General features: G+C 33.1%; 3 protein-coding genes across 4 annotated transcripts; all 3 read left to right on the forward strand.

Annotated features, from left to right (window-relative positions):
* Nucleotides 1-945: 945 nt before the first annotated feature.
* LOC124929290 (protein S-acyltransferase 21-like) lies at nt 946-6,277 on the forward strand. Its single transcript, XM_047469614.1, has 10 exons — nt 946-1,314; nt 1,466-1,579; nt 1,657-1,762; nt 2,009-2,214; nt 2,534-2,602; nt 3,039-3,110; nt 3,234-3,362; nt 4,036-4,116; nt 4,223-4,420; nt 5,267-6,277. The coding sequence occupies exons 1-10, from the start codon at nt 1,270-1,272 to the stop codon at nt 6,146-6,148; spliced, it is 1,902 nt and encodes a 633-aa protein (XP_047325570.1). The 5' UTR covers nt 946-1,269; the 3' UTR covers nt 6,149-6,277.
* Nucleotides 6,278-6,384: 107 nt separating this feature from the next.
* On the forward strand, nt 6,385-9,271 carry LOC124929291 (MLO-like protein 9). The gene is made up of 15 exons (XM_047469615.1): nt 6,385-6,739; nt 6,850-6,907; nt 7,002-7,246; nt 7,340-7,456; nt 7,524-7,578; nt 7,649-7,737; nt 7,814-7,888; nt 7,968-8,056; nt 8,135-8,184; nt 8,279-8,319; nt 8,414-8,587; nt 8,675-8,710; nt 8,787-8,854; nt 8,934-8,994; nt 9,084-9,271. Exons 1-15 carry the CDS (start codon nt 6,611-6,613, stop codon nt 9,201-9,203), a joined length of 1,407 nt encoding a protein of 468 aa, XP_047325571.1. The 5' UTR covers nt 6,385-6,610; the 3' UTR covers nt 9,204-9,271.
* Nucleotides 9,272-9,896: 625 nt separating this feature from the next.
* LOC124932827 (dolichyl-diphosphooligosaccharide--protein glycosyltransferase subunit 1A) lies at nt 9,897-14,203 on the forward strand. 2 transcript variants are annotated; one of them, XM_047473507.1, is made up of 11 exons: nt 9,897-9,983; nt 10,072-10,207; nt 10,379-10,423; nt 10,574-11,211; nt 11,299-11,446; nt 11,522-11,698; nt 12,247-12,315; nt 12,423-12,512; nt 13,151-13,309; nt 13,402-13,629; nt 13,720-14,203. In XM_047473507.1, exons 2-11 carry the CDS (start codon nt 10,100-10,102, stop codon nt 13,909-13,911), a joined length of 1,854 nt encoding a protein of 617 aa, XP_047329463.1. In that variant the 5' UTR covers nt 9,897-9,983; nt 10,072-10,099; the 3' UTR covers nt 13,912-14,203. The 2 variants fall into 2 exon arrangements, with proteins under 2 accessions (XP_047329463.1, XP_047329462.1); XM_047473506.1 differs by lacking the exon at nt 9,897-9,983 and having other exon boundaries at nt 10,009-10,207.
* Nucleotides 14,204-15,031: the final 828 nt, after the last annotated feature.

Raw genomic sequence — 15,031 nt, forward strand, 5'->3', positions numbered from 1 at the left:
GGGGATGTATATAAAATAATCACTTTTTTAATTGGCTTAAGGGTTTAGTGGGTTTAAGTATTTTTTTTTAAACAAAAACATTAATTTCAATTTGAGGGCACTAACTTCCTCTAGAAGTTTCATGTTGCAAGAAAAAAATCATATTAATTAAACAAGAAAAAATATCAAAATTGATTATTGTAGAGATTAAATGCATAATCATGTGTACTTTACTTTAAATGATTAGGTCCCATGTTCCCTATATGCATGCCACCAAAGCTCTTGCATCACCTAACAAATTAATTAATGCCTCATCTATTACATGATATGCCTAAGACTATATATTATAAAAAAAAGATTTTTAAGGAGTTAAAACAATATTATCTAAATTATATTCAATTTAAATTTAATGAATTATTAATGGAACAAAATAATATTAAAGTTCACATAAATATATTATTCATAATGGTAATAGCCAACCAATTCATTCCAAAAACTAAAATGAATTAATACTTACATTTGCTTCCTTATTTAACATAACTTGTGAAAAATAGCAAAACAAAATAAATAATTTGTGATGTTTTTAGGATTTTATTTTATTTCATAAAGTTATTATATATATATATATATTTAAATGTTGAAAGCTAGACTTGTTTGCAATCAAATATTATAATTATTTTATATATATTTTTTTATTATAGTAATGAGTAACAATAACATAATAATTTCAAATTAGAATATTTGACCTAGTAGAGCTAGAAAGTTAAAATAATTCGAAACTGTGTCGTTTTCTTTACTAGTAGATGCTGAATACAAAAAGAATCAAACAAGGCCCTTAGAATATTGAATGAGCCCATTAAGTTGTAATTAGTAGTAATAATTTGTGGTTAATTTTGGGTTTAAGATAAGAAAGAATATATTATTATATGCCAATTAAAGAGTCAACTGTTTCCTCTGTAACTGCACAAGGGCGGCCGTGAAAACTCCATCCCCCACAAGAAACTAAAAATTTGATGTTCTTCAAAGGGACCCCCTTTTCCGTTTCACGTTCTTTAACGGCTCATTATTCGATGAATCCTGCCTCACAAACCCTAGATTTCGTAATGCGCTTCATAATATCTCGCCTTTGATTTGGAAGTTCGAAGCTTCTACTGCTGAGTTTCTTTTGCGAACGATTGTTGCAAAGGGAGACACTAGACAAAGAGATTCAAGTTTGATTCGAATCATTGACTAACTTTGGACCTGTTCTTGCTTGCTTTAAGGTCTTCTGAATTTTAGATGCTTTAAGTTATGGCTAGACGACATGGCTGGGAACTTCCTGCTCATACATTTCAGGTACATTTTTACTATACCTAGAGGTGCTGCATTTGTGTAATACATGTTCGATTGAGGTCTCTTATAATTAAAGTCTCCAAATCTGGATCCTTTATGTTTGTAGTTCATGTAATGGAGGAAATTCTCTGCTAATTCCTGGAGTTTGTAACAGGTTGTGGCCATAACAGTATTTTTCTTGCTATCTGTTGCATTTTATGCATTTTTTGCTCCATTTATTGGAAAGGACATCTACGAGTATATTGCTATTGGTGTATATTCCTTCCTGGTAAGCATGATGATCCAACTGTTCTTTGCTTCACCAATTTTTATGTACATTGACATATGCATTTTTTTTTTTCTCAGGCACTTTCTGTATTTGTACTATACGTTAGATGCACAGGCATAGACCCTGCCGATCCTGGAATACTGATCGAACCTGACAGATTACAAAATGATACTGAGTTACCTGGTTAGCGCTTCTCCTTCAAGCAAAGAAACCTTCCTCACCCTTTTTTTATTTTATGTGCTCACTTTTGGTTAGTCACACTATTTTTTTTTATCAAATTGTTGGCATGGGTCTATGCTACAGGTAGACCAAAAATTAAAACTTAGGTTGGAGATTTGCATTTCATTCTTCGATGAGGGGTTTACCCTTTTCTAGGGAAGGATTTGGATTTTATAAGTCTTAATTTTTATTAACATTTTGTGTGATTAGGAAATGCATCCTCCGTCGTAGAAGCTAACAAGATTGAACACAATAATGGAGAAAGGACTTATAGGCATGCCACAAGTTGTTGTGCAAAAGTTGGAGGCTTTTTATGTGGTTGTGTGGTTGTCAGTGATTGCCGAAATAATGAGGAATTTATGAGGCAGCATTCTGGGGAAGAAGATGCTTTGTATTGCACATTGTGCAATGCCGAGGTATAAGGTTTTTTCTTAACATAAAATCCGACTGGCTTCACATACTATTATAGAAAATTAAAAGTTTTTTCAATAAGCAATGGAGGTCATTGTCTATGCCATGAAAGTCGGACACTCTCCTATCAAAAAACTAGAAATAAGATGTGTGCCATGTTTATTTCTTTTGTTTTCTTTGGAAGGGGCGGTTAGCAGTTTACCAGTTTTCTTATTTAAAATTTGCTTTCAACTACCAGATACTCAATTTGTGGTATTTTTTTATTCCATTAACATCCAAGAATGAAGAAAATGATAAAAATACTCTCTTTGGATTATTCTTTAGGTTCTCAAGTTCAGCAAACACTGCAGAAGCTGTGATAAATGTGTTGATGGATTTGATCATCATTGCAGGGTAATTTACCATTTTGTTGCATCTTCTTTCCTATTTCCTTTTATATCTTTGAGTATCATCTTAAAAGATTATTCATGTAATCCATCAGGTTGAGAATGGTTTAAGGTTGTATTAAATAAGAGCATTTGCCAATTAAGTTTGTAGCTTCTTATAAAGTATGAGATATTTGTATGACCTGTTTAGCTCTCACCGTCATTGACGTAGATCTTTTGTCCATCAATGATGAATAGATGTGGTCAGAAAGATATGCTTTCTGATGGATACTTCAGTAATAAACGAGATCAATGAAGGCATGATTTAGAATGCAGTACTTTGGGTGTTTTAATCTATTTCAACATGACATTGCTCTGATGGATGTTATCATTTACCAAACAAGCATTTAAATAAATTTGTGTTCGTCAACATAATATTGTGCTATGTAATCTTTTTGGTGCAGTGGCTAAATAATTGTGTAGGAAGGAGGAACTATATTTCGTTCGTCTGCCTAATGGCTGTGAGCCTTGTCTGGGTAAGTTCTGAAGTGAGATGTTTTTCTTCTGGCTCCAGTTTCTCCCCATATGAACTTAAAAGTCTACTTCATTTCAATTAAGACAAAAGTTTCTTATACTTGATGACTCACTGCTTGCATCAGCTCACTTTTGAATGTGGGGTTGGGATTGCTGTGCTCGTTAGATGCTTTTCAGATGCAAAGGCAACAGAAAAGCAGATTACAGATAGGCTTGGAGATGGATTCTCTAGACCCCCATTTGCAACCGTTGTGGTACACTTCTTTCCTTGCAGAAAATGTTAATATTTTCTTGACCCTTTGCAACTTTTACATTTCATATGTTTTCAGTGTCAATAAATGGTATATTTTCATATTTTCTACTTTGATTCTGCGCTGAGTTATCAAACTTAAATTTGATTTGCTTATTTATTAATTCTTCTGATTCACACTACTTGTCTTTTCTCTTGTCAAATTCCTCACTGTTATGACCTCTTTTTGAACTTAATAAGGTGCATTTGATAAACTGAAAATTTATTAGAATGATAAAAACTGAATTTTAAGTTTGAAAAATAAATATTAAATCGACCAACTGAAAATATCTGATTTTTAAATATTTGATAAATACGTTGATTTTGATAAAATATGGAACTAAAGTGGTTAGAGACTAATTTACTCTCATAGGGTAACCTTATACTATAGTGACGTAATTTGATATATATTTTTTGTGTTAAAGTTGTCTTTTAAAAAACTCTTATTATATTACCTTTTTAAGTTATTTCTAGCTTATCAAATTAAGCCTGATTTCCTTTATCTTAATTTGAGCTAAATCTAGATAATTAAGTTATTTTAAATAACATTTATTTAAATGAACTTAATTCTAATAAGCACTAAATTATTTAAATTGTGTTGTCAAATACCGACTAAATGTGCATTATGTTGGTGCCAGGCTCTTTGTACGGCTGTCTCTTTTCTTGCCACTGTGCCCCTGGGGGAGCTATTCTTTTTCCACGTTATTCTGATTAGAAAGGTTAACTCCTCAATTTCTATACTTATTTTTCCTTCTCACTCTGAATTAATCTGATAGAAGCATGATTTGTTCTTATTTTTTTGTTCTTATTTTTTTGTTCATACAGGGAATCACTACCTACGAGTATGTTGTTGCCATGAGGATACAAAGCGAGCCTCCTGGACAGTCTATTGATGGAGAACAACTTAGTTTACCATCTTCTCCCACTGGTTCTGTCGTAACTGCAACTAGTGGAAGAAGCTCTCTGGGAGTTGGCCTGCAGTATAAAGGGGTGGCTTGGTGTACCCCTCCAAGAATACAGCAGGTACAAATGGTCAATTTTGCTCTATTGTCTTGTTATGGGAGCTGACTTGTAGGTAGAATGGTTAGATTTTCTAATCATATATCATTGTTTGCTCTTCATTGCATTTTTAAAACAAAACAAGTTGTTGCTTGTGAAGTCCATCTCATTAAATAGTTAACTTCCAGGGTTTGATAACACAACTTATCTCCTAATAATGTTGTGTTTGATAACAAAATCTGAGTAATTAAGTGCTTATTTAAAATAAAGTCAATTTGATAATGTTTATTTAGATTCTGCTAGAATTAAATAAAAAATTAAGCTAAAATATTTAGCTTAATTCGTTCAGTTATGAATGACTTAACAGTAATACTAGCATACACAAGACAACTTAAACTTTTGAAGATTAATTAAATTAAATCACTATAAATGTAAAATAGTTTTTAAGTACTTTTTCTGACATCAGTTTCACCATTTTATCAAATCAACTTGCATATCTAATACTTGAAATTTAGATATTTTCATTTGGTTTATTCACCATTTTTTTTTGTACTTATCTAATATGGCACTTAAAAGTTCAGTATTCATCTAACATTCATCACTTAATTTTCAGTTTTATAAGGGTAAATTAAGAGCATACATATCATATCAATTTTAACACCTTTAAATTAATCAAATTACATTATTATAAGGGTAAAATAGTGTTTTAAGTACTTAAAATTTATATATTTTCATTTGGTTTACCAACATTTATTTTCCACACTTTACTATTTCGGCACTTAAAATTTTTTATTCTGTCATGTCACTTAATTTTCAGTATAATGAAACCTCAGTTTTGTGTTGATTGGTTTGATGACACATGTTAAGCAGGATGAAATCGTTCACCAGTTGGAGCCAGGACGATTGCCATCCACATCGGATCCAGATACAGTTCTTCAGCTGCCTGATAAGGGCCAGGGCCGGAAACAACCAAAACGCCCCGTCCGTATCAGTGCATGGCAGCTCGCGAAGCTGGATTCAAAAGAAGCGATCAAAGCAGGTGCCAACGCAAGAGCTTCATCATCAGTTCTTCGCCCAGTAAATCCTCCTCTAAGAAATCATCATCAACCTTACGACAGCGATCAACTATCAAGCAGCAATGTTAGCGGAAGAAGCAGTCCTGTTAGCATCAACAACCCACCAGCAAATGACAGAAACTCCAGATCCGGACCATCAAGGGCCTTTTCAACCAAAAGCTCTTACCCTCCTAGCCGTGCCAGCAGAGAAGATTCTGAATCATGTGCTCACAGCCTGAGCAACATCAGCGGTGGTAATCAGTCTCCTTGGTCTGTCAGGGCAAGCGACGGTATCCAAACCGACGTCATCGACAGTCTGACGCGCATACCCACAAGAAGGAACAACACCACCATCAACAACCTGGGTCCTGCAGAAAACTCGAGGTCATCTGTTTTCTGGGACCAAGAAGCCGGTAGGTTTGTGTCTGCAGCCACTAGAAGTGTGGGTTCATCTTCTTCCAATGCTCCCGGGGCTGAGCTGTTGTACACAGGTCAGTCGATCTTCTTCGGTGGGCCCCTGGTCAACGGACAGTCGAGCCGAGGAGTGGCTAGAAATAATGTTTCTGGTGCGGCGGGGAGAGGTCAGACGTCTGGTAGTTATTACCAGCATATGGGGAGAACACAAAGAGGCGGGCAGCTGCCCGTGTTTGTACCCAGTGATTCCAACCAACCACATTCTTCTTCTAAACTTCCTTGACAATTTCACTTTTCCACAAATGTTTTTTTTTCCTTATTTTTCTAATGTTAACAGAATTATCGCTTAACGATAAACCTACTGATTTTAGCATTTTTAAGGGGTTTTATTGTGAGATTTAATTTAGGCTTTGTTTAATGTTAGATTATTGAAAATAAGTTATTTACATTATTTTGAAAAAAACTAAAATAACGGTCTCCGGTTCACTTCTGTTACTCTGAACTTTATTGAACCGGTTCTCCATCTCAAAACCTATCTCCCATACATATTCTCTCTTTATACGTGGATGCTTCTCTCTATATCATACGCCTTTTCTTCCATTGTTTGGTTTGTTTGCTTGTTCATACGCCATTTCTCCCATTCCATTTGTTTCATTTTGTTGATTGTTACATTTCTTGAATTCCATCTCATTTCCCGTTTGGAAGTTTTGATTTTGGCGGCATCTGTTTCTAATGAATTGTAAATATGACGGGAGGAGGAGAAGAAGGTGCGAGACAGCTCGATCAAACGCCAACCTGGGCAGTTGCTCTGGTTTGCAGTGTAATAGTCATCATCTCGATAGGGTTAGAGGAAGTTCTTCATCTGATTGGGGAGGTAATTTTGAATTTACATGTATCATCATCCGTTCTTATGGAGTTGCGATAGGGTTTATTCTCAGTTTTAGCTTCAAAAACTTGATATTAGTCCCCCAATCGATTATATAGTGGTTTGAAGAAAGGAAAAAGAAAGCTATGCTTGAAGCACTGGAGAAGATTAAAGCTGGTAAGAGAATTGAACTAAAAGGCTATACGATTGGTTAATTGGAATTGAAAAATTAGTATTTCTGACATGTAGAACGATTATTATAACTTGGCAGAGCTTATGATTCTAGGGTTCATTTCCCTTCTGTTGACATTTGGGCAAAAATACATTTCAAGAATCTGTATTCCTTACATAGCAGCCGATACAATGTTGCCGTGCAACATTAAACAGTCTCCCCACCAACGTGGAACCCATCATGTTTTTCCGTTTAAGAACGAGCCACAACACAACCCTAGAAGGCTATTGTTGTATGATCATAGACTTTTATCAAGTGGAAGCCCTCCAAATGGCTGTAAGGCGGTAACTAACTCTGCAATCATCTCGTTTCCTTTTCTTTTCTTTCCGAGAGCTCTAGAAAGACTAACTAGCTAACTGAAAATCGTTTGTTCACAGGGACATGTTCCTATGATATCTATTGAGGCTTTACATCAACTGCATATCTTCATATTCTTCTTGGCTATTTTTCATGTTATATATAGTGCTATAACAATGACTCTTGGAAGAATGAAGGTAAGACAATGTATATTTCCTCTCAATTTCTTGCCATTTTGATAAATAGTTTATTAATATCATGCAGATTCGCTTGTGGAAGGAATGGGAACACGAAACTCAAAAGGAGAATGAAGCTAATGGTACTTACTTCTCCTCATTTAAATCAAATTATTTTCAAATGAAACAACTTTTCTACTGTCTTACTTGCAGATCCTAAGAATTTCCGGCTTACTCATGAAACTTCGTTTGTCAAAGGCCACACAAACTTCATGACCCAAACACCTTTCCTCTTTTATGTTGTAAGGATCATATTACATTTGCAGGAATCATGAAATCCATTTATTTTTATCCAAGCACCTTATGGCCTAATTGCAGGCATGTTTCTGTCGGCAATTCTTTAGGTCAGTTACTAAAGCTGACTACCTGTCCTTGCGCGAGGGATTCATATCTGTAAGTGAAAAAAGTGCTACAATTACAAACTATGAAGAATGCTAGGTTTAAAAAGAAATCAATGATCTTAATCTTTTAGGTTCATTTAGCACCTGGAAGTAAGTTTAACTTCCAAAAGTATATTAAAAGATCGCTAGAAGACGATTTCAAAGTAGTTGTCGGAATCAGGTATCATGTTTCGTGTTCTTTTTGAAGTTTTTAGTAGATTAATCAAACACAATTTGATTTCTTCATCTTCTTCTTCAGTCCACTGTTATGGACTTCTGCAGTACTATTCTTTCTATTCAATGTTGATGGTAAGTAGTAACAATAATGTAAGTTTAATACTAAAAACAAAATAAATAAGGAGTAGTAGAAGGGTTGTCTTATTGGACTTTAATTTCTTTTCAGGATGGCAGGGTATGTTTTGGTTGTCCATGATGCCTTTAATTGTGAGATTTTTTTAGTTCAATATATGTATTTTTGTTACCATTTTACTTTGCAAATGATATAACTTGTACCTTATGATAATTCTGATGGTAAAAGGTTACCTTATCCCTTGGAACAAAACTACAAGCAATCATAGCTAAGATGGCCATAGAAATACAAGAAAAACACGCCGTCGTTCAGGGAATACCACTTGTACAGGTCTCCGATAGGCATTTTTGGTTTGATCGTCCCAAACTAATCCTAAATCTCATACATCTTACCTTGTTTCAGGTATTTAATTATCACCCATTTCATGTAAATAAGTGGTGAAAAACACTGACATTTCTCTTTTTCAATTCTATTATTATGTTGATTCAGAGTGCATTTGAGATTACCTACTTCTTATGGATTTGGGTAAGACAGTCTCTTTCGTGGTCTATCTCGTTCGATTTGAGAGAATCTTATGTAAATTGTTTTTGTATTTTTGCAGTATGAATTCGGGCTGAGATCTTGTTTCCACAAGAACTTACCGCTTGTTCTAGCAAGAGTTTTTCTTGGGTAGGTTAATGAATTGGGTTCTTATTGTTTGTCTGATTTTTTTATCTAACAAAGAAAAAACATTTACTGACTGAACCAGGGTAGGAGTTCAAATTTTGTGCAGCTACATTACTCTTCCACTATATGCTCTCGTAACTCAGGTAGTACACCTCAAGTTATTTCATTTTTCTTGAATTGAAATGTTTTTTATTTGTAATTTCTTTTGTTTTTTCAAATCGAAAATTGTTAGATGGGATCAACCATGAAGATTTCAATCTTCGATGAACAAACCTCCAAGGCACTCATGAATTGGCACAAAAACGCGATGAAGAAAAAGAACAGTCGAAAAAGTGATTCAACCAAACAATAGGAATATATATATATTTATATATGTAATGTATATACAGCTATTGCCCTGCCCCCAATAGTTTAGCAAAATTTTGAATTATGTTTATTCCATTCCTAATTGTAATAATAGATAGTTTTATTTGTTAATTTAGACTAATTTATTTAGATAATACAGCAATTTATATCTGAAAAGTCATTAACTCAATGGTAAAACTCAACTATAATATATATATATAAATTAAAAAATATTTCAATCCTCATTTTCATTTAACAATTTTGAAAGAATTTTATTTATTTATTTTTAAATAAATATGTTTGAATAAATAGGTTGGATATAAATAAAAAAATTTATCGTCAAATTATGACTCGTAAATGATGATTTTTATTAAAGTTATACAAAACGTGATTTTGTGTTAACGATTTTAAACATGGCTATTTCAGCTAATATTGATTATGCTAAAATTAAAATTTGATAATTAAATTAATGCCACGTATATTTTATTTATAGTTATGACAAAATTTGTTTTGTTTAATTTTATGTAGTCTCAAATAATTAATTAAGATTGAAATGACAAAACCCAAATTAGCACTAACTCACTATTCGGCTTACAAATAAATAAAAAGTAAAAATATATTAGAGTTTTATTTTTATTAAACAAAAAAATATTAAATTGTCAAAGAAATTATAGTAGCATATAAGAATTTTAATTTTGATTAATAAAATATTATTAAAAGATCAGTGGAACTGGGAGATGCCCTCAAGGACTGTTCTCGGTCGAAGTCGTCCGTAGCGAACAGATTGGTTAGCTGCCTGCAGCTCGTTTCTTTCATTTACATTTCCGATTCTACTTCTCTCTCTCACTAGATTCTCATATTATTTTCATTCTTAGATCTGTGGATCAGCAACTTGTAGTGTCGATGGGGAAGAAGAAGATGGCCATCCATTTCTCATTCTTTCTCTTGTCCATCGCCGCACTCTTGACCACTGCTCTCTCCGATCTGGTCATCTCTAAGCTTGATCGACGGGTAACTTTTACCTCCTTCTTTCTTTCTTCATCTTACCAATTCGATTACTGTATCATCTTCCATGTTCTACATGACTACTGATTAATTGCCATAAAACTTGATTTCACATTGTTCACCTGCAAGATCCTTGTTCTACATAAATTTTGATGTTCTATGATTCTCTTGGTGCAGATTGATCTTATTTCACAAACTGTACGTGTCACCTCAACACTGAAGGTGAGTGGGCATTACTTCCCTTTGTGTAATTTTAGTTTGATTTTTATAAAACGAAGTATCAAGTATAATTTTATCTTACCTTGATATACATGATTCAGTTAATCCTTCCAATCTATTAGTATCAAGTTAAACTTATTTCACTCCTTGCAGATAGAGAACGCTGGAAGTGATTCTGTATCAGAAATATTATTGCCCTTCCCTAATTATCAGTCAAAGGACTTGGCATATTTATCTTCAGCTATTATTGAAGGAAAGGGAAAAACAAAAAGTTCCTCAGTTATTCTTCCCGTTGAAGTTGTGAATCCCCAAGGGATGCCTCCAGATTTGACATGGTACTCTGTATCTCTACCCAAGAGACTTGGAAAAGGGGATACTGTAACATTGGATGTTCTAGCTGTCTTTACCCACTCAATGAAACCGTTTCCTGAAAAAATCACCCTTTCTGAACACCAGCTAGTTGTATTCCAAGATAGTGGACATTATCTTTCTCCTTATTTGGTTAAGGCCCAATCCCTTGTTATAAAATTGCCTGCTAATGCTAAAATTGAGTCATTTACGAAACTTGAAAATAGCAAACAAGCAGGATCAGAGATTAAATATGGACCATATGAGAATCTTCCGTCCTTCTCATATTCACCGATTGTTGTTCATTTTCAAAACAATCAGCCCTTTGCCGTGGCTGAAGAGCTGATCAGAGAAATTGAAATTTCCCATTGGGGAAATGTGCAAGTGACAGAGTATTACAGCCTTGTTCATGGAGGTGCCAAAAGCTTAGGGGAGTTCTCCAGGTCTGTTCATAGGATCTTGGTGCACTGGAAGCTTTAGGCAGATTGTTCCAGTAATGTCTAATTCTTCAGTTTTCTGAAAAATTGCAGGTTGGAATATCAAGCTAGGCCTGATATAAGAGGTGCGTCATCGTTTAAGCGTCTCACTGCCAAATTGCCTCCAAGAGCTCATTCTATTTATTATAGAGATGAAATTGGCAATATCTCAACCTCAAATTTGTGGGGCGACTCTAAAAAGGTCAGAAATTGATACATGAGCAAAGAAAGCAGCAATTGCTCAACTTATGACATTTTTCTTTGTTTTTACATACAGACACAACTGGAAATTGAACCTCGATTCCCAATGCTTGGTGGTTGGAAAACTTCTTTCACTATTGAATATGGTGTGCCACTCCAAGACTTCTTGTTCCAATCTGAAGGAAAACGTTTCCTTAACATAACCTTTGGATGCCCGATAAATGATCTGATCGTTGACAAATTGATTGTGAAGGTAAATGTTAGAGAGACTTTATAATATTTAACTGAATAGCACCACCACTAAAGTAAAAAAGGTGGAGATTGAATTCAACCAAGATAATAGAATTAATCTTAGATTTGTTACACTATAGAGAGCCAAATCAGAGATGAATCTTAATTCTTGCAAAGAGAGATATAATGATGTTTAATGTTACTGAAGCTTTTGTGTTCATTTCCTGCAATTCTCTTTCCATGTACACTATTTAATAAAAGAAACAAGCCAAATTATTCCTTTTGTCTCCTTATGAGTTGGAATATGCCTGTAAATTAGCACAGTTGAAAAAAGTTCCAAATGCTATTGTTGTTTCTGCTTTTATTTTTACTCAAATATATGAACATCTGTAGTAAATTGGATTTTCAATCAAAAGCATTCTTAAAATAGCATTGACACACATCAATTTCATTGTTTATAGTAATTTGTTTCTCATTGACATCACTTGCTTCCAAATGAGCTAAATATTTTTAGTGGTAATGATTCTTGTGTAGCTTCCTCATTGAACTATTCCAATGCAAATAATGTAGGTTGTTTTGCCTGAAGGATCAACAGAAATATCTGTTGCTGTCCCCTTTCCAGTGAATCAGTCATACGAGGTATTGTGAAATTGGGAAAATTATTGTTGGTGTTTCTTCTTCCATAACTGAATTCAAGATCTCCTGACAAATGCTCTTATTCTTGTTGTACTGTTTGTGGTTTGCAGACTAAACTTTCCCACTTGGATATGGATGGCAGGCCAGTTGCTGTGCTAGAGAAGACAAATGCCGTGCTTGAGCATAATCAATATTTCCAGGTCTGTTTTTTTATTCTGTATGAAAGACCTGGTATTAATATGTGATAAGAGTTTAGTGTACTAGATATTACATGTTTGAGGTGAAAACTCAATGAAATGTAAGACATTTTTTTTTTGAAAAGTTCAACTTTTCATTAAAATGAAAACGTTAGATGCGTTTTCATAGCAGAAGAGAGAGACACATGGTATTTGTACAAAAGATAGAATGCACCACAAGGATCTCTCTCCTTAAGAACAATATTCTGCTTGTCAAGTCCATCTCATTAAATAGTTAACTTCTAGGGTAGTTTAATTTAAGTAGCGTTTTTGATAACACAACTTATCACTTAATTTAGTTTAATTTGATATAAGTGATTTAAAACCACTTAATTATTTAGATTCAGCTAAAAAATATGCTTAATTTGGTAAGCTATGAATGTCTTAAATCAGTAATCTAGTATGAACAGACAAAATATAAATTTAACTATTGAAAATTAATCAAATTACTTCATTATAAAGCTTAAATATTTTTCTGACATTAGTTCCTCATTTATCAAATTGATTTTCATTTTGCTTTATTCAACACTTAAAATTTGATATTCAACACTTAAAATTTGATATTCAACACTCTTAACACTTATATTTTCTTTATGTTTCAGGTTTACTACAAGTTCAACAGCTTTTCATTATTGAGGGAACCACTTATGTTGATCTCTGGGTTCTTCTTCCTCTTCATCGCATGCATTGTTTATATGCACGCCGATTTAACAATTTCAAAATCATCTCCGTCTTATCTGGCAAAGCTGCAGTGGGATGAGGTGTATCATCAATTCTTTTTTACAATTTTTTTTTTTATATTTGACCTAACTGTCAGTATTATGTGAACTCAACACGATTGCCATTTCCCCAGGCTCAAACAGTAATTCAACAGATCCGAGATATCATTAGCCAAAGTTTGACAATCCATGATAAGCTAGAAGCATCTCTGCGCGATCTGTCGAGAACAGGTGATGTCCAGTCTTGTAAAGCAGTCAGGAAAACCTCAGACGGTGTATTGAAAGAGTTTTCCAAAGAACTAAAGCCCTTGTTGGCCTTCTTGCATTCTTCTTCATCACATGCTTCTCAGATATTTCCCAAGGTCAGGAGGCCCTAGACTCTATCATTATTAATGAAAAATTGAAAACTTGAGAAAAAAAATTGAAAACCATCTTTTCTTTTAATACTACAGGTAGAGGATTTAGTTACAAAGGAGAGGGATCTTCAAGAGAAGCTTATGTTAAAACACACAACAGTTGTGGATGGGTATGAGAAGAAGACTAGTGGACGAGAAATGGAGAATAGGGTTGCTCCTATTCAGCAGAAGCTTACTGTTCTGAGGCAAGAGGTTGATGATCTACTCGATTTTATCGATGAGATTTAATAATAGACCGTCAGTAGGTAGCGACAATCCTTGTTTGTCTTTTCCCCATCAAATATGGACATCTTTTCGAGTCTTTACTTTCAGTTTTGTTCTAACTTATGGTTAAAAATATTAGATTTTAGAGTAGATAAACACTTTAAAACTGATGTCTCTCTGTTTTGGCTATTTTTTACAAGTTTTTTTTTTTTGGTTTTCTTGTGAATTGGCTTTGGCTGGTGAACTACACTTCTTTAGATACACTTAAAAAAGCTGATATATTATTGTTGCCATATTTTACTTTATGTTATTTACCTATCTTTTTTTAACCATTGTTGGTGATAGATATATCAATGGGTAGTAGAAAGAATTCACTATGTTTACCTTTAAGATGTGATTGAGAAATGTGGAATTTCATAATATTATAAAAATAAATGTTTTTATTTATTTTGTGTGTTAGATTAAGAGCATATATTTAAAATTTTAATTTTTAATTTTGAGAATTTGTGATCTTGATTGCATAATCGAACGTAAAATTCAAGGGTTTGAATCATGTGTTAATTTTTAAAGAAATATCAAACTCGGATCTTTTAAAAATCAGTTATACATTTAAAACAATTAATAATTTTTATTATTTATTTATTTTTAATTAAATAGAACTATAAACCTCTCCATTTAAATTTTCAGTTTATGACCTGTTACTAAAATGTAGTCTTTATTGTCTATATTTTAATATTTATTATTTTTTAAAACATTCAATATTAATTTTTAAAATATAATACTACAACTGAAAATTCAAAAAAAAAGTGTCACGTGTATTCTTTTTAGTGATTAATAATTAAAGAAAAATGATAGAGAGCGCGACTTGAGACAGCTACTGGGAGCGCGATGCCTACGTGGTGTGCTTATGTGGGTTGACTTCCTTTTATTAATTATTTTCTCTCTCCTATTATTAATAATTAGTTACTGGAGAGAAAATAATTAATCGTGAAAATAAAAATATTAGATAAACATTTATTTATAAGTAATAAAACTAAAAAAATATTAATAAGTCAATATAAAAAAAAATAATAAAAAAAAGAAAAAAGAGGCCATAAAATTTGATAAATAAATGAATTGAAAAGTCATAAAATAAAATAAAATA

The sequence above is a fragment of the Impatiens glandulifera genome, chromosome 3, assembly GCF_907164915.1.
Source record: "Impatiens glandulifera chromosome 3, dImpGla2.1, whole genome shotgun sequence".
Classification (NCBI taxonomy): domain Eukaryota; kingdom Viridiplantae; phylum Streptophyta; class Magnoliopsida; order Ericales; family Balsaminaceae; genus Impatiens; species Impatiens glandulifera.